Source organism: Dasypus novemcinctus, chromosome 24, assembly GCF_030445035.2.
Source record: "Dasypus novemcinctus isolate mDasNov1 chromosome 24, mDasNov1.1.hap2, whole genome shotgun sequence".
Taxonomy (NCBI): domain Eukaryota; kingdom Metazoa; phylum Chordata; class Mammalia; order Cingulata; family Dasypodidae; genus Dasypus; species Dasypus novemcinctus.
Genome location: NC_080696.1, coordinates 32,890,811 through 32,908,943, shown reverse-complemented (window position 1 = coordinate 32,908,943; position 18,133 = coordinate 32,890,811). Strand labels below are relative to the sequence as shown.

General features: G+C 48.7%; 1 protein-coding gene and 1 pseudogene across 6 annotated transcripts in view; one reads left to right on the top strand and one right to left on the bottom strand.

The window, feature by feature from the left end:
- Positions 1-8,465, top strand: part of BCL2L1 (BCL2 like 1) — a 52,369-nt gene extending 43,904 nt beyond the window's left edge. For 4 of the 6 annotated variants that reach the window (XR_009183188.2, XM_058286855.2, XM_058286856.2 and 1 more), the window contains one exon: positions 6,887-8,465. Coding sequence is in view for 3 of the 6 variants with exons in the window: in XM_058286855.2 (XP_058142838.1) it covers positions 6,887-7,024 (138 nt within the window). In the remaining 3 variants the exon portion in view is untranslated. The remainder of the gene's footprint in view (positions 1-6,886) is intronic. The other 2 variants (XR_011647308.1, XR_011647307.1) reach the window with 1 other exon arrangement.
- Positions 8,466-11,202: 2,737 nt separating this feature from the next.
- LOC101424055 (G2/mitotic-specific cyclin-B1 pseudogene) lies at positions 11,203-11,756 on the bottom strand (annotated as a pseudogene).
- Between the last annotated feature and the right edge of the window lie 6,377 nt (positions 11,757-18,133).

Here is an 18,133-nt window from a genome sequence, read left to right as displayed (position 1 = left end):
GACACAAAGCACTTAGCACCATTACTGGTACATGGCAACTGCTCGGTAAATATCAGCTGTTTCATCACTGTCATTCTGAGGGAAGGAGGTTGTTAGTCCCCAAATGAGCATCTGTGCCCCCAGCAAATGCTCTTCTGAATTATCTCCCTCTGCCCCCAAGCCCAGCATCTTGGCCCTGAGCTGGGGAGGTAGAAAGCTCACGCTCACATTGCTGGGCTCACATTGCTGGGCCCGATAGCTTTCTTGATTCCTCAGGGGAGGCGTTATCTCCTCCCGACACAACCACTTCCTTTTCTGAGAAATGAACACATCTGTCAGGCTCAGCTTCTTAGAACTAATGGTGGGGAGGGGTGGGGGAGGAGAGGCTGGCAGCTGCCAGGGGCAGGGTTGGAGGAAGATTACCACGAAGTTTGCTGTGAGGTGCCTCCAAATATTCCCTAAAGCCCAGATGGCTTGGGCCCCACATGTTACCCTCTTCAGCAAAAGCAAGGTTACCTTGCTTCACCAAATGTGTTCACTCCCTGATCTTACGACCACTGCCTTGTGAGGTCAAAACAGGAGAAACTGAGTCTCAGAAATGGAGAGGTTTACTATGGCTCCTACAGCTGGCTGGCTGAACTGAGGTGTTGACCCCAGCACAGTCTGCCCTCCTATTCCTTTGTTCCTCCTACCCAGCTAAGCTGCTTCTCCAAGTTGTCCACTTCCAGGCCAACAGCTCCGCCAGGAAAGACAAGGGAAGTGGATTTCAACCACAAACCTCACTTCTTCCGAGTTGCTGCCTGCAGCTCCCTGCCAGGAGAGTGATAAAGCCTCTCCATTTTCCCCATCCCCCTTCTTGCCATCTCCCAGGAATCTACTAACAAAGCCTTGTTTGTCTACTCGGTAGGCATTTATCAGCCCCTCTGTCAGGGAAACTGAGGCCAAGAGCAGAAAGTGACTCTGCAAGTGACTCATGGCCTGCCCATGCAGGGCCATGATGAGGCCAGGGCAAGGTACAGTCCTGATGTCCCTGGCACTTTCTCTGGGCTGTTAGGAGCCCTTCCTCTTCCCTACCTACCTCTTTCCAGAAATAACCCAGCAGGAAGGAAGCAGTGGGCCTGGCCCCTCCACAATCACCCAAGAGGAAGGAAAGGCCCGTCTGGCACTGGTGCTTGTTCCCCACTGAAGACAGGACGGAAGGGTTTCACTTTCCCTCCTGGTCTTCGTCACATCCTTTTCCTGTGACATCTAGTTCCCCTCAGCTGGCTGGGGGCCAGAGCTCCTTCATTCAGCTGGTGACCTCAGGCCATCTTCCCCCTCCTAGAGGAACAGAGGGATATAGCTCTGGCCCAGAATGTCGGATTTGCTGTCCATATTGCTGGGGCTTGAAACTCGCATCCCCACCTACCCATTTTGGGTATGTCTGTCATGTATCTCTTGGGCCTTAGTTTACCTGAGGTTAGTGTGAGGCCTTCAGGCACAGAAGTGCATGCACCTGACCTGTGCTGGGACTCAAGAAGTGTCCCTTTGAAACCGAGCAGAGTGTTGCATCAGGGTTAGGAGTGAGGGAACAGGAGCCACACTGGTCATCTTGGCATCCCTGCCGGGCAGGATGCCAGTTCACTCTGTAACCTTGGGCAAGCCACGTATCCTGTGTTGGACTGACAAAAGTACCCACCCCACAGAGCATGGGAACTAATCCACAAAAAGGGCCAAAAGCAGTTGCCTTGCAGATAAGGGCTCAATAAATGGCAACTGCTGCAGCTACTGCTGCCACTGAAGAGATCAAGCTTTCTATGAGGAGAGATGGCAGGAGTGACATCAGAGTGGGTAAGAAGCCAGTACCCAGCCCAATCCCAGTCCTGCCACTTCCTCAATGGAGATTCCAAGTTCATTCTGAAGCCTCCATTTTCACATCTGTAAAATGGCACAGTGTTCCAGGTACAGCACCAGATCCTGGAGATACAGAGTGACAAATTGCATACAACCTAGTTAGGGAGATAGGACAAAAAATAATCACTCCAATGAGAATGATTGTGCATGTTGTAGGGGAGTATGACCTGATCAGGGTAAAGTGCTTTAGCTCAGTGCCTGGCACAGGTAAAATACTTAAATGTTCAAGAAAGGACACCTGGGAGGTAGATGTGGCTCAAGTGATTGTGCTCCCATCTACTGTGTGGAGGGTCCTGGGTTCAATTCTCGGCCTCCTGTGAAAAAGCAGGCTGGCCCGCAGGGCACAGAGAGCTGGCTGGCCCATGTGGCACGGAGAACTGGCACAACAAGATGATGCAACAAAAAGAGACACAGGGAAGAGACAGTGAGAGACACAACAAACCAGGGAGCTGAGGTGACTTGGGCAATTGAGTGCCTCTCTCCCACATTGGAAGGTCCTGGGATCGGTTTCTGGGGCCTCCTAAAGAGAAGACGAGAAGAGAAGACAAGCAGACACAGAAGAACGCACAGTGGATGGACACAGAGCAGACAGCGAGCTGGGGAGGGGGCATAAAAAAAGAAAGAAAGGACACCTGCCATAATAACAATATTAATCTTTGCTATTGTTTAACAAAGACGGGCACTATGGGCTAGAGAGGTGATATAACCTGCTCAAAGTCACACTGCTAGGAAGAGGTGAGGAAGTAGGGGACATGAGGGAGGAGTGGGATGAAAATTGGAAGACCAATCAGATTCAAGCAGGGACTTCAGCTCCTGAAGTGTGGGTGGTCAGCAGGCCCTTCTCCAGAACATTGTTGTGCCACCTTTCCCCTGACTTTTCCAAGATCACAGGCTGCTGCAGGGCAACTTATATATGTTTGGGTCCCCCTCTGGGCAGAGATGGAGCTGAACTCAGTCTCAACATGTCTGGGTGAGCCCTGGCCTTCAGGCTTGTTCAGCCCAGAACTCAGACCGAGGATGTCAACGTAGGGATGCCCTGCCCCTCCTTCCTGACTCTGGGCCTTTCTTTGCACTTGTTCCCTATGCTGGGTCATGTTCTCACCTAACATCTTTGATCATCTCATGGCCACTGCTTTCTTGTCATGGAGCTCTCAGGTCAAATCTCACTTCCTCTGAGAGGCCTTCCCTGACTACTCCACCTACACCCATCACCCAGTATTCTCTATTATCTCCCCATGTCTTACTTTCTTAAAAAAAAAAACCCATCACAAAACAAAACAAAACAAAAACCATCACCTGTGGAATTGCCTTGTTTTTTTGTTTTCCTGTCTCTGCTTACAACTAGAACAGTGTTTCTCAAACCTTTCTTTTTTCTTATCACCCTTCCTAAGGCACCTTTTTAGATATTTTGGTCCTAATCGTTGTCCCCCTCTCTTTGCCCCCATGAACTTGACTACCATAGCTATCCTGTGTGTCTGTCTATGTACTGTGGCCCTGGGGAGAGCCACAAACCACTGCAATATCCATAAACATTTTGCTTCCCCCAAAAAAGCAGTTCTTGCTCCTTTGGAAAATGCATGGACTAGAACATAAGTTCCATGAAAGCAAGGACCTTGTTGTCTTGTTCACCAATGTATCTCTAGTGCCCAGGCTTGGATCATAGGAGAAACTCAGTAAATAATCATGGTATAAATGAAAGTCCTGGGAGCCCAAAGCATTCATCCCAGAGTTGGAAGAGGGGTGAGCAGGGAATGCATCTTAAAAGATGAGACTCCATGAAGAACTCTGGCGTAAGGAGGGTAGGGCCATTCCACCTCTGAACTGTTGGAGGCTCTGAAGCATTGAAGGAAGGACTTAAATGTGTCCCCATGCCAAGTGAGGAGACCTAAGTTTCTAGTCCAAGCTCTACCACAAACCATTGTGTGAGTAGAATGGGCAGGGAGTTGGCCTTGCTGATTTGGGGTCTTTGCCTGCCTAGGAGTCCATGACTCTCCCTTGGTGGTCATTAGCCATTGTCTGCCCCCAACGGCCCTGGTCACAGCTACAAAGAGAAACTTCCTCCACTTTGTTCTAACCTAAGCTGAGGATGCAGACAGGATCTTATGCCTGTGTCTCCTGGGAACCTCTGTGGCATCAGAGACCTCCCTGAAACCCACCCTTATACTCAACCTCCTGCCCACCATGCCAGACCTGGCTAAAACTAGCAGGAGCCACCCGAGGAGCAGAGGAGGCTTATCTCTGCTTTTCCAGACCAGGGCTGCTCTGCAATCCTGTTTATTTATCCAGAGCAGCTGCCCACTGAGAAAATGGCTGTTTGTTTCCAAGTGTGTCGTGTGAACCATGGGCTAAATATACCCACACCACCGCCTCTCAGGCACCCGCCCTGGAACAGCACGCCCCATTTTGCTCATGCTCTCTCTGTAAAAGCAATCCCCAGAATCCATGTTCCTTGGAAATCCTACTCCTCCCTCTTCTCCCCACCCCTCAAAAGAAGGAGCTCCTGGGGATGGAGGTTGTCCTGGCCAGGAATGCAGGAGTGGGGGCTGGGGGTGAGGTAGAGTTGCGTTCTCTGTAGCAAGGAAGTGAGAATGTTCCCTCCACCCTGGAATGACTGCTCCTGGACAGTGAGTGCTTTGTGCCTTTGCAGGGACAGGGCCTGTTTACTCCAGCCCAGCCCCAGAGCCGAAAATTCCCTGTGGCTGCTGGACGTCTCCTTCAGGAACGTTCCCATCGAAGGAGCCAGGCCTCTCCCACGGAGCCAGGCCTCTCCCACTTTGGCTGCAACCCCAATGTCCCTAGTTTGTTGTGGGACATTTGGCCCCTTGCAGTAATTAAACAGGATCTTCTGGATGTGGCCTTACTTCTCCCATGTTCCTCCAGCCAGGAATCCTCCCTATCACAGATAAGTCTTTTTTGTGTGTGACTCTACTTTACTCGGTATCAGAAAAATTAACCTCCCCAAAGAATTTTCTTGTCTGGCAAGACCCCTTCTGGCTGACCAGGATGGAGGGGGAGAGTCAAGAAGACATATCCACTCCAGCCGAAGCCTAGTACCTAGTAGATATTCAATACATTCGTTCTACTTGTGTGTTTATTGAGTACCAGTTATGTACCAGACACTGTTCTGGGCCCTAGATATAAAAGAACAAGACAAGACAAGAGTCACTGTCCTCATTGAGACACATCTAGTGCCAGTGAGAAATTAAAAAACAAACACAAAGCATAGACTCTAGTTATGAAAACGTGGTAAGAAGAAAAGTAAAGCTAAGTAAGAGGATAGGAAGAGAGAAATGGAGAGTGGATACTGTTTTAGATAAGATGATCAAGGAAGGCCTCTCCAGGGAAAGTCACAAATGAAGTGAGGGAGTGAGGTAAGGTGCTTCAGGCAGTACGAACAGCAAGTTCCTGAAGATGTTTGAGGAACAGCAGGGATGCCAGTGAGACTGAAGTGTGTGGATGTGGGAGGTGGGGACCAAGTCACACCAGACCTCGCTACCTGGGCATGCTAAAGAGTGGGATTTTATTCCAAGTGTGACAGGAAGCCTTAGGAAGGTTGAGAGCAGGGAGCAACGTGCTCTGAATGGACAGGCTTTCCCCATCTGCCTGTTTTCCCTAGCATCCTTTCCCCCAACTAGATTGTAAGCTTTGTGGTAAGGGCCCTGGCTTATGTATCACTGCTACCTCCTTAATGGCTTAATAAGTGTTGAGGATTCTTTCAGTCAAGTCAGCTCAGTGCATATGGCACTCTGCTAGGTATTAGGGATACAAAAATCCTTGCAAGTGCAGAGGAAAGCTGTTGGAGGACCTTAAGCACAGGAGTGCCATGATCTGACCTATATTTTTAAAAATCTTTGAATGGAGTATGGACTAGGATGGGGAGGGGCGGGCAAGACTAGAAGTGGGGCCAAGAGAAAACTGGCCGGTTGGGGACAGGTAGTAGTGCAAGCCCAGCATGTGGGAACTCTTGGGTAGAGGCAGGCTTGTGGGCTCTGGAACCAGCTAGTGATCCCTTCTCTCCACAGACACACATTGAGCCCGTATGCTAGGTGCCTGACACCAAGTTTGGTCTTGTGTCCCACCACTGACAAAGCTGGGTGACCTTAATCAAGTCCCTCAGCCTTCAGATGCCCAGCTTCCTGGTCTCTAAATGGGGAGAAATGGGCCTGCCTTGCTGGGAGGATTAAAGGACAAAATGGGTCTGAAGTTCATACATTAAAGGGCCTCCTAGCTCCCTTCTCTCTGCCCCATGGGCTGGCTACCTTGGGCTAGGTCATTTAGCCCACACCCCTCCTTCCCCAATCACATGCCTCCCTCAGGATAGAGGGCTGGTGCTCACCTCCTCCTGGACCCAAAGTCAGGGCCCCTGGGGTGGGGGCAGGGACAGGGCCTCCTCCTAGACCCATGGGGAGGCCTCCCAGTCCTGCATGCATTGTTGTGACCCTTTGTGTTCTGCCCTGCGCTTTCCACCCATCCACCTACCTTGGCCATAGATTTCTTCCAGAGACTTGCTCTGCCCCTGGGAATTTAGCCCTGTCCCTTCCCCCTCCCTCTTGTATAGCAAGGGCAAGACTGAGGCCCGGTGGCTCCCCATGGCCCTCAGCCTCAACTCAAAGCTCCTCATGTGGCTGTGGCTTCTAGGCCTAATCTTCCACCCACCCACCCACTCCCATCTGACTCTGCTTCAGGCACCTGGCCTTCTGTCAGTTCCCTGATCCTGCTACACTCTTTCCCACCTCAGCTTTCTGTAGTGAGGAGGCCACTTCCTAGCTCTCTGACCTTGGACAAGACTGTCTCCCTCTCTACACCTGTTTCTCAGCAATAAAATGGGTGGTTATCCCCAACTAGGGGTCAAGAAAGAGGGCAGCCCTTAACCCTTTATCTGACCCAGAGTGGACACTGATGGGACAGTTTTTCCAGTTGCCAAGGCCATTGCATACAGATGAACCCCTTTCTCCTACCCACGCACGTTCCTGTCTGAGAACTCAAACAGCGCCTCCCTTTTTTCTCCCTGCAGGACACGTTCGTGGAACTCTACGGGAATAATGCAGCAGCTGAGAGCCGGAAGGGCCAGGAACGCTTCAACCGCTGGTTCCTGACGGGCATGACTGTGGCTGGTGTGGTTCTGCTGGGCTCACTCTTTAGTCGGAAATGACCAGACACTGACCACCCACTCACCCTCCCACCCCCGACCCCGCACCTAACGTACAGCCACCATTGCCACCAGGAGAACCACTACATGCAGCCCACTCCCAACCACCCTCCACAGGGTTGGGCTATACCTGGTCCCCTGCAACTAGTTTTCTAGAACTTACCACGCTTCAGTGAGAGCCACCTATCCCTACATCTCTGTTCTCCTGGCCTCGAAACCCACAAAGTTTTTCTAACATCTGCCCCCTGGAAGCTGGCAGGTGTGGGGAGTTTGTGTCTGAGGGTAGGAGGGCCCTGCCCTTAGCCTCCCTGAAAGTACTTTCCTGCCTGGGAGCTAGAAATTTTTTGTACCTCTTCCCCAGAAAGAGACTAGATTGCCTTTGTTTTGATGTTTGTGGCCTCAGAATTGATCATTTCCCATCCCCTTCTGGACCTGGGTTCTCCTTCCTCCCATCCCCCTCCCCAAGAGCCACTTAGGGGCCACTTTTGACTAATGAGGGATCCAGGCAGCTTGGAATAAAGAGGCAAGGACCCGGGTCCCTCCCCACTTCTGGCCTGGTCAAAGCTTCCATCCATCCCAAGGGCCTCCAGAGTCCTCTGGCTGGATTCCAGCCCCACCTGGTAGCAGGAGGCCCTGGAGTTACAAGAGCAGACCTGGCAGTTTAGTCCCACCCCCAGTCCCTTCCCGGGTCTTGCCTCCCATGACCATGACTGAGGGACCAACCAGGCCCAGGACAGGTGCCCTAGAGCTCTTTATGGCTTCAGGTGCCTCACTTCCTGCAAGGAGATCAGCCCTATGGCATCTTTCCCTTGGACCAGTGCCCACGGGGCCCAGGGGTTCAGGGGCCTTGGCCCATAGGAGCTGCTGTGGGAGCCCCAGGGTCTTCCCTACCTCAGGCAGGAAGGGCAAGAAGGGGTGTAAGGGGTGAGGGTGGGGCTAGCTGGAGCTGGCCAGGCCTGCCCGGCTGGCCGGATTTGCACTTCCACCTGCATTCAGCCTCTGCCACGCTGCCCTGGGCAGCAGAGGGCCCCAGCCCAGCACCTTCAGGCCTTCCTTTCTCCTCAGCTCCACCTATGGCCTGTCTCATCCCTGGGGGTCCTGGCCCAGCTCTGGCCTCCCCCAGCTCTCTGCTGTACATATTTGAGACTAGTTTTTATTCCTTGTGAAGATGATATACTATTTTTGTTAAGCGTGTCTGTATTTATGTGTGCGGAGCTGCTGGCTTGCTGTGCGCGTGCACGTGGAGAGCTGGTGCCCAGAGATCAGACGGCCTGATGCTCCCTCCCCTGCCCTGGCCCGGGAAGCTGGCCAGGGGTCCTGGCTCCTGAGGGCCACCTGTCCCTCCCCCCAACCCATGCCCTATACTTGTTCCAGCTCTTTGAAATAGTCTGTGTGAAGGTGAAAGTGCAGTTCAGTAATAAACGGTGTTGACTCGGTGAACAAAGAGCGTGCCTCTCACATGCTCTGGGATGGGGAAAGGAGGGGCGGCTTGGCTGGCAGAGGCTGCGGGGAGCTGGATACTGGTGTTGGCTCTGCTGCCTCAGGTCCCTTTCCCCTTCTGGGCCTGGACATTGGGGCTGTACATTGGAATTTCTCCACCTGTCCAATGGGATTTTATTGAGCAACTGCAGTGTGAACAGGACAAACAGTTCCTGCCCTCCAGAGCTGACTTTCCGGTGAGAAACACTATTCAAAAAGCCACTCGCCAGTGTTTACTGAGCCTGCTCTGCACTGAAATAGCCCTGGGCACTGGGAAGTCCACAGCAAACCATGGCCTTGCCTTCATGTAGCATCCATTCTAGTGTGGGGAGACAAACCCCCAAACATAAGGGCAATTCTGGCTGTTGGGGGCAAAGGTGGAAACAGGAGGACCTTGAAGCAGCCTTCAGGCAAGGCATGAAGCACTGAGTGGGGAAGGAGGTAAGATGGGGAGGGGTCAGGTTTGAGTTAACATTTTAAGGCAGATGCAGCAGGATTTGCTAACGGATTAGAGATAGCTCTAAAGAAAAAGAGGAATCAAGACTGATTCAGGGTTTTGGAATAATGATGCCAGTATAATTACAAAAATGAAGCACATGTCTGAGGCCAGTGCAACCCCAAGAGGCTCGTGGTGCTCCAAAGCATTTAATATGGGACCTGAGCTTGTCTGGGAGTTGGGAGTCCAAGAGGGCTTACTGGAGGAAGTGGCGCGAGAGCCAGGATCTCAAGAGTGTGTGTGTTATCTAAAAGAAGGGAGACAGTGGTCCTGGCAAAAAAGCAGTGAATGCAGTCTCTTGAGCCAGGAGTAAATGAGTTTTCTTCAGACTGAAGGAAAGTTGGTGCCTGGAGCTGAGGGCTTCTGGGTCAAGATGCTGCCAGAGAGGTGGGTGGGGATAGGGGGGCTCATCTTGGTCCTGAGGACAATAGATAGCCAGAAAAAAGATTTTAAGTCCCAGAGTGTTATGACCCTTTAAAGCCCCCAGAGCTCCCTCTGGCTGCTGTGTGGGAAAAGACCCTGGAGGGGGAGCAGTGGAAACAGGAAGACCAGAAGACCAAAAAGACGCCATGACTTGGTAAGCAGGCTAGTAGAACAGTCGAAGTGTATATCCTGGGTCACATTTCAGATTTCTGGTCTTGACACTTGAGGCAAATTACCTAACCTCTCTATGCCCCCACCCCTCCACCCCTGTTTTCCCCTCTATAAAATGGGTATGCTAATAGTACCCATTTCACACGACTGCTCAATATTGAATAATAGAACCTAACGGGCTTAGGGGGGACTAGACGCTGAAGGGCGCAGGGCAGGGATGACACCCCCCTCCCCGCCCCCACGTCGGGCGGTCTCCCCAGAAGGAGGGAGAAGATGCCGCTCGTAGAGTTCCACGTAGCCACGGCCGCAGGTCCGCGAGGGGTCGGGAAAAGCGGTCAAGGACCCCAGGGGCGGACACGCTCGGTGGGAGAGGGGCCTGGAGGCGGGGCCTGCCTCGGGCGCTCCGCCTCGTCCGCTTTCAGGAGCGGGCTTGACTGCCTCCTGGTGGCCATGCCGGGGATGCAACCTGGAAGCCACCCTTCCACCAAGCGCCCAGGACCTCTGCTTTCTCAGGTGTGTTCAGCCCTCCGCCCTGCTCCCCAGAAGGACCTCTACACTTCCAGCTGGACTCAGCGCTTAACCACACGGCTCTCCCAAGGCTCAGGGTGACCATTCTCTCTTGTTCAAAACTGAAGTCTCCAGCCTCCTATCTACCCCTCCCAGACATGCACTCCTGGCTCCTACCCCACTGTAGCTACTCAGCTCCCCTCTCCAGCTTCTCAATATCCTTCTGGAAACGTCTTTTCACATGCAGGCAAATACACAGATTTAAATATCTTTCTTTAAAGAACCTCCCTTTCTTTACACAAGTGCTGGCATATTAGACATTGTACCTGGCATACCTTAAAAATGTATCTGAGAGAAGTTTTCATATCCACACATAAATAGCTTCCTCACTTTTCAAAAACATTAATTATGGGAAATTTCAAACATAAAAAAAATAAAGAGGTAAGCAGATGTGGCTCAAGCAATTAGGCTCCCTCCTACCACATGAGAGGTCCGTGGTTCGTTTCTTGGTGCCTACCAAAGAAGACAGCAAGCTGGAGCAATGGGCAGGCATGCAAGGTGGTGCAACAAGAGACACAAGAAGAAAAACATAATGAGAGATACAACAAAGCAGGGAGCGGAGGCAGCTCAGGCAATTAGGTTCTTCCCTCCCATATCTGAAGTCCTGGGTTCAGTTTCTGGTGCCTGCTGAAAAAAAAGACCAGGAAACAGCAAATGCAAACAATGAGGGAGTGGGGAGTGCCTTCTAGAAATCAGCAACTTGTCCATTCGCCGTGTGTTCTGTGACCGCTTCTATCCTTATCAGCGGCACCAGGAATCTGTGGTTTTTTTTTGTTGTATCATCTTGTTATGTCAGCTCTCTGCGTGTGCGGCTCCATTCTTAGGCAGGCTGCACTTTCTTTCGCGCTGGACAGCTCTCCTTATGGGGCGACTTCTTGCGCATAGGGCTCCCCTACACGGGGGACACCCCTGCATGGCACGGCCCTCCTTGCGTGCATCAGCACTGTGCGTGGGCCAGCTCCACATGGGTCAAGGAGGCCCGGGATTTCAACCACGGACCTCCCATGTGGTAGGCGGACCTATCCATTGGGCCAAGTCTGCTTCCCTAGAGTGTGATCTTAACATGCTTTGATGTAGCACACTTGTTCTCGATAGTCACATGCTTCATAAGCCCATGATACACCATGACTATATTCTTAGCCAGGTCCTGCATAACAGGAAGAAGGGATTCTTCCATCTATGACAGTTGGTGTCCATTCGCCATTAACAAGAATTTTCAGTGCTAGGCAAAAAGCTTCTGCTGCAATCTGAGGAGGAGGAAAGTGCCTGCTATCATAGTCCAGCATAGTCAGTTCCCTCTGGTGAGTGTGTTACCATCAACCTCTCCAATCTCAGATGCTCTCTGAAGAAAGTGCAGGTGCAGGGGTCGACCCAGACCAAGGTTTAAAGCTCTTGGCTGATCTGGTGCTGAGTGTAAGTGTGGTCAGTCACAAAGGCAAAGTTGCTGATTTCTAGAAGGTACATTTTTTTTTTCATATTTGCTTGCAATAAACATGACAGTGACATCAACCAGTCGCAACATCTTCTTGGGCACACAATAATTCTGCATTAACCGATCAATGGAAACAGTCATGTGCATGGTCGCCTGCAGCAACCTAAATTTCATTTGAACCTACACTAGCCTATTAGGATGGCTCACATATTTCCAATGACTTCCCAACCCACTAGATATTTGGGTCTGACAGCTTACTCTTCCTCAAGAAGTTCTCAGATGAGCATAGGTATATTTCATTAAAAAGGTTTCAACCAGCCCCATCCTCTGCATCGTCTACATCATTTACTGACAGATTACATCAGAGGAAGCCTGACACAGATTTGTCTGAAGGGCACATCCAGATGCTTCCATGGGCCTGGAGGGAATTATCTGCCAAATAGGCTCAGGCCAAAGTTCGTCTTCTTTAACAGGCTCCTGTTCTGGTACCGGCTCCAGCACAAATACAGGCAGAAACAAAGGGGCTTTTCCCCCAAGGGTTTTGGTAGTTTTTTAGCAATAACTTCCAACAGCTGAAGTTTCTGCTTCCTTTTTTAGAGGCATCTTGGCTTATGGCTGTTCACTTTGTTAGGAAGGTCTCCAAGTAAATGTTCTTGGCCTCAGCCCCTGCGTGAAGGTTGCAGCAGTGGCCATAGGCACATGCTCTCTGCCTGCCAGACTAGTCTTGGTATAATTTCCAGCACTGATTTTCATGTTCCTGGTGACTAGAGTGCCATGGCTTCCTGTTCAGAGGGGAGAAACAGAACTTGGGAGTCCCCAACCAGCTGGGACCAGAAGCTGCCACAGAGCAACAGCTGTTCCACCGCAGCACGCCTGAGCACAGCTTTTTAATCACAGTAGAGATTTTATGATTGAAATGGTTCACATAATATCTGATCACAGCTTAGTAATGATGATCTCTCCAAATTCTTGGTAGTCAGCATTGACAAGAGACTTTATAACCTTAAGGAGGTGATAAAAGAAAATTTTAAGCCATTTCAAGTCTTAAAACTGAAATTCTATTTCAAAGTTCTAATCACTCCTCTGTTTCCTTAATTAGCAAATACAAGTTGACATTTCTTGTCATCAGGTGGATTTTAAATCCAAAGGAACTTTCATTTTAGGTACTTAAAAATAATGATAGGGGAAGCAGATGTGGCTCAAGCAACTGGGCTCCCATCTACCATATAGAAGGTCCAGGGTTTGATGCCCAGGGCCTCCTGGTGAAGGCAAGCTGGCCTGTGTGGCGAGTTGGCCCACGCAGAGTGCTGACCTGCATAGAGTATGTGCAGGAGTGCCGCCCCGCACAGGAGAGCTGCCCCACGCAGGATTGCCACCCTATGCAGAAGTGTTACCCTGCGCAGAGAGCTAATGCAGCAAGATGATGCAACAAAAAGAGACACAGAGGAGAGATAGTAAGAGACACGCAGATCAGGGAGCGAGGTGTCACAAGAGAATGATCGCCTCTCTCTCACTCCAGAGAGTCCCAGGATCAGTTCCTGGAGTTGCCTCATGAGAATACAAGCAGACACAGAAGAACACACACAGCAAATAGACAGCAAGAGAGCAGACAGCTGGGGGGGAGGGGAGGAGAAATAAATATCTAAAAATAATGGGGAAGCAGATCTGGCTCAACTGATAGAGCATGTGCCTATCATATAGGGGATCCACGGTTCAAACCCAGGGCCTCCTGATCTGTGTGGTGAGCTGGCCCACACTCAGTGCTGATGTGCACAAGGAGTGCTGTGCTACACAGGGGTATTCCCCACGTAGGGAAGCCCCCACATACAAGGAGTGCACCCTGCAAGGAGAGCTGCCCTGGGTGAAAAAAATCGCAGCCTGCCCAGGAATGGCACCATACACATGAAGAGTTGACACAGCAAGATGACACAACAAAAAGACACAGATTCCCAGTGCCACTGACAAGAATACAAGTGGACACAGAAGAAAACACAGCGAATGGACATAGCACACAATTGGGGGAGGGGGCGGGGAAGGTAGAGAAATAAATTTTAAAAATCTTTCAAAAATATAAAAATGATAGAGGCAGGTGTAGCTCAAGCAATTTGGTGCCTCCCTCCCACATGAGAAGTCCCAGGTTCAATCCCCAGCCCTGGTACCTTAAAAGAAAAAATCTTAAAAATAATGAAGAGCAAAGGAAGGAAGAGAAAAGAAGAAAGAAAGGAAAGGGAATTCTAAGCCAATATTATTTATGAACATGCATGCCAACTTCTGAATATAGTATTAACAAATTAAATCTAGCAACATATTAAAAGAATAATGTACCATAATAAAGTAGGATTTATTTCAGGTAAATGAGGTTGTCTCAATATTAGGAAATCTTTTGAAGCAATTCATTGTTTTGAAAGATAAATTTTAAAAATCATACAGGAAAGTGGACTTGGCCCAATGAATAGGGCGTCCGCCCACCACACAGGAGGTCCGCGGTTCAAGCCCCGGACCTCCTTGACCCGTGTGGAGCTGGCCCATGTGCAGTGCTGATGCGTGCAAGGAGTGCTGTACCACACGGGTGTCCCCCGCATAGGGGAGCCCCATGCACAAGGAGTGTGCCCCTAAGGAGAACCGCCCAGCGCGAAAGAAAGTGCAACCTGCCCAAGAATGGCGCCGCACACTCGGAGAGCTGACACAACAAGATGACGTAACAAAAAGAAACACAGATTCCTGGTGCTGCTGCTAAGGATAGAGACAGTCACAGAAGAACACACAGCGAATGGACACAGAGAGCAGACAACTGGGGGGGAGGGGAGAGAAATAAATAAAAAATTTTTAAAAATAGCACAAAAAATAAAACTTTTTTTTTAATCATACAATTGTTTCACTAGATATCAAAATAGTATTTTGTAAAATTCAACATCTATTAATGATTTAAAAAAAATAAACGAGCTAAGGGTTGAAATTTAATTTTTACTTTCTTTTTTTTAAAGATTTGTTTATTTATTTATTTATCTCCCCTTCCCCCCCCACCCCTGTTGTCTGTTCTCTGTGTCCATTTGCTGCATCTTCTTTGTCCGCTTCTGTTGTTGTCAGCAGCAGCGGGAATCTGTGTTTCTTTTTGTTGCGTCATCTTGTGTCATTCCGTGTGCGCAGTTCCATTCCTGGGCAGGCTGCACTTTCTTTCGTGCTGGGTGGCTCTCCTTATGGGGCGCACTCCTTGCACATGGGGCTCCCCTACGCGGGGTACACCCCTGCGTGGCAGGGCACTCCTTGCACGCACGAGCACTGCACATGGGCCAGCTCCACACAGGTCAAGGAGGCCCAGGGTTTGAACCGCAGACCTCCCATGTGGCAGACGGATGCCCTAACCACTGGGCCAAGTCCACTGCCAATTTTTACTTTTTTATGCTCTTCTGAATTGTATGAAAGTTTAGCATAATTATTGTTTATATTGCTCATGTAATTTTTAAAAATTAACAAGTCATCCAGAAAAATTACTGCCTTATATCATGATAAAATCCAATCCATGATGTCCAGCTCTCCATTTTTCTAACTCTTTATCACACCCTTTGGCAAAAATAGCAAGAAATTTTTTGTGCTATGTAAAAAATAATAGAATGAACATATATGATCTATATAAGTAAATACCTTTCATTTTTAATAAATATCCATGCACTAACATTAGAATTATGGGCATATGGAATATTTATTCTCTCCTAAAAGATTTAAACCATCCCATTTCAGTAGGTTCACACTTGAATAATTAGTTTGAATAATTTCATTATAAAGAGCCTTGTGAAGTCTTACCAAGTATAAATAGCTCTACTACAAAGTTTTTAACAAATCAATCTTAAAATTCAAGCAAGTCATTCTTCAAACACTAAGGTATCAAGAGTATTGACACAGAGTAACAAAAATGTCTTCTGAAAAGAAAAAGAAAAGGAATGTAATTGAAAGCAGGGACTCAGATATTTGCACATCGATGTCCCTAGCAGCATTTTTCACAATTGCCAAAAGATGGAAGCAAACCCAAGTGCCCATCAACCAATGAATGGATAAACAAAATGTTATATATACACACAATGGAATATTATTCATTCTTGAAAAGGAATGAAGTTCTGATACATACAACAATATGGATGAGCCTTGACGATATCATGTTGAGTGAAATAAGCCCTACACAAAAGGACAAATATTGTATGATCTCACTTATGAGATATAACCAGAATATGAAAATTTATCAAGTCAGAATCAAGAACATAGGTTATGGGAAGCAGATGTGGCTCAAGCGATTGGGCTCCCGTCTACCATATGTGCAGTCCAGGGTTTGATTCCCAGGGCCCCCTGCTAAAGGCAAGCTGGCCCATGGGGCAAGCTAGCCCACATGGCAAGCTGGCCAGAGTGGAGAACTGGCACAGCAAGATGATACACCAAGAAGACACAGAGGAGAGACAATAAGAGATGCAGCAGACTAGGAAGCTGAGGTGGCACAAGAGATTGAGCATCTTTCTCCCACTTCAGAAGGTCCCAGGATTGGTTCCCATTGCCACCTAAAGAGAAGACAAGCAGATACAGAAGAACGCACAGTGAATGGATACAGAGAACAGACGATAAAGGGGGGAGGGGGCAAATAAATAAATAAATCTTTTTTAAAAAATAAAAGAATATAGGTTACTAGGAGGCAGAGTGGGAGAGGGAATAGGGAGTTAAGGCTTTAAATGTACAGTTTCTTTTTGAAACAATGGAGAAGTTTTGGTAATGGATGGTGGTGAGGGTAGCAGAAAACTGTGAACACAATTAACATTGCTGACTTATATACTTGAATGTCGTTAAAAGGGGAATTGTTAGATTGGATATATGTTCCTAGAATTTAAGAAAAAAAAATTTAAGCCATGAAACTACACAATACATTGAACCCAATGTTAAACCATGGACTATAATTAATAGTACAATTGCAACAAATGTACCACACCAATGCAGGGTGTTAATAATAGGTTGGTGTAGTAGTTTGATATGGTTATGAATTCCAAAGACAGATACTGGATTATGTTTGTAATCTGGTCTGTACTTGGGCATGATTAAGTTATGATTAGGGCTTTGATTGGGCCACATCATTAGATAAAAGGTATGGCAAAGGACAGAGTTGAGAGTTTTTTTGATGTTGGAGTTTTAATGTTGGAGTTTGATGCCGAAGCCTTAAGCTGGAGCCCCAGGAAGTAAACTCACAGAGGAAAGAGAAGCAAACCCCAGGAAGAGAGGAAACCTGAGCCCAAAAGAAGTAAGCACTGGGAAGAAAGGAACCCTGAACCCAGGGAGAAGCAAGGCCCTGGAAGAGAGGAACCCAGGAAGCCTGAACCCTGGCAGATGTCGGCAGCCATCTTGCTCCAACATGTGAAAATAGACTTTGGTGAGGGAAGTCACTTAAGCTTTATGGCCTGGTATCTGTAAGCTTCTACCCCAAATAAATACCCTTTATAACGGCCAGCAGATTTCTGGTATTTTGCATCAGCAGCCCTTTGGCTGACTAATAACAGTTGGTATATGGGAATACTATATTTTATGCATGATTGTTCTGTAAACCCACAACTTCACTACTTAAAAATAATAATAATAATGCAAACATAATGTAGTGACCTAGCCAACAAGATGCTTTGTAAGCTTGCTGCTGAGTGGGAAGTGACCAGTCCCCTCATCAGAAAGGCATGGCTCAGTTGTACTGATAAAAAAGAAAACAAAAATCAATAACCAAAAACTGTTCCCTCTCCTATTGTATTGTACATAATAACTAAAAATAATGATGAGGCCCTAATTTGCAAACCAATTATGTGGCCAGGAGTTCCCCTGCAACTGGATGACTGCCCCTAAGAGGGAGCATCAGACTCACCTGGGCTTTGTGTCACGCTCCCTGGGCATCTGGAAACACACTCCTCCAGGCCCCCGGGGCCTTTTTCACAATGGATAACCAATGCTCTCTACAGCTTAACAACACAGTAAATGTCCAGGAGGGCAAAGCCCAAGCTTGGCCATGCTCAGCTCATCCTAGTGGAGCAGCGATTGCAGAGGAGAGACAGAATAGTGTAGTGGTCAGGAGCAGGACTCAGAAGGTTGATGTCCTGGGCTAGAAGTCTTGTTCCATCATTTAGTTGGGTGGTCTTGGACAGTGACTTAACCTCTCTCTTTTAAAAAAAATTTTTTTTGAGGTACCTTTTTTTTTTTTTAAGATTTATTTATTTATTTCTCTCCCCTCCACCCCCCCGCCCCCGCCGGGTTGTCTGTTCTCTGTGTTTATTTGCTGTGTCTTCTTTGTCTGCTTCTGTTATTGTCACCGGCACGGGAATCTGTGTTTCTTTTTGGTTGCATCATCTTATTGTGTTATCTCTCCATGTGGGCAGCGCCATTCTTAGGCAGGCTGCACTTACTTTCACGCTAGGCGGCATTTCCTTATGGGGTGCACTCCTTGTGCGTGGGGCTCCCCTACGCGGGGGACACCCCTGCGTGGCAGGGCACTCCTCGCGCGCATCAGCACTGCGCATGGGCCAGCTCCACACGG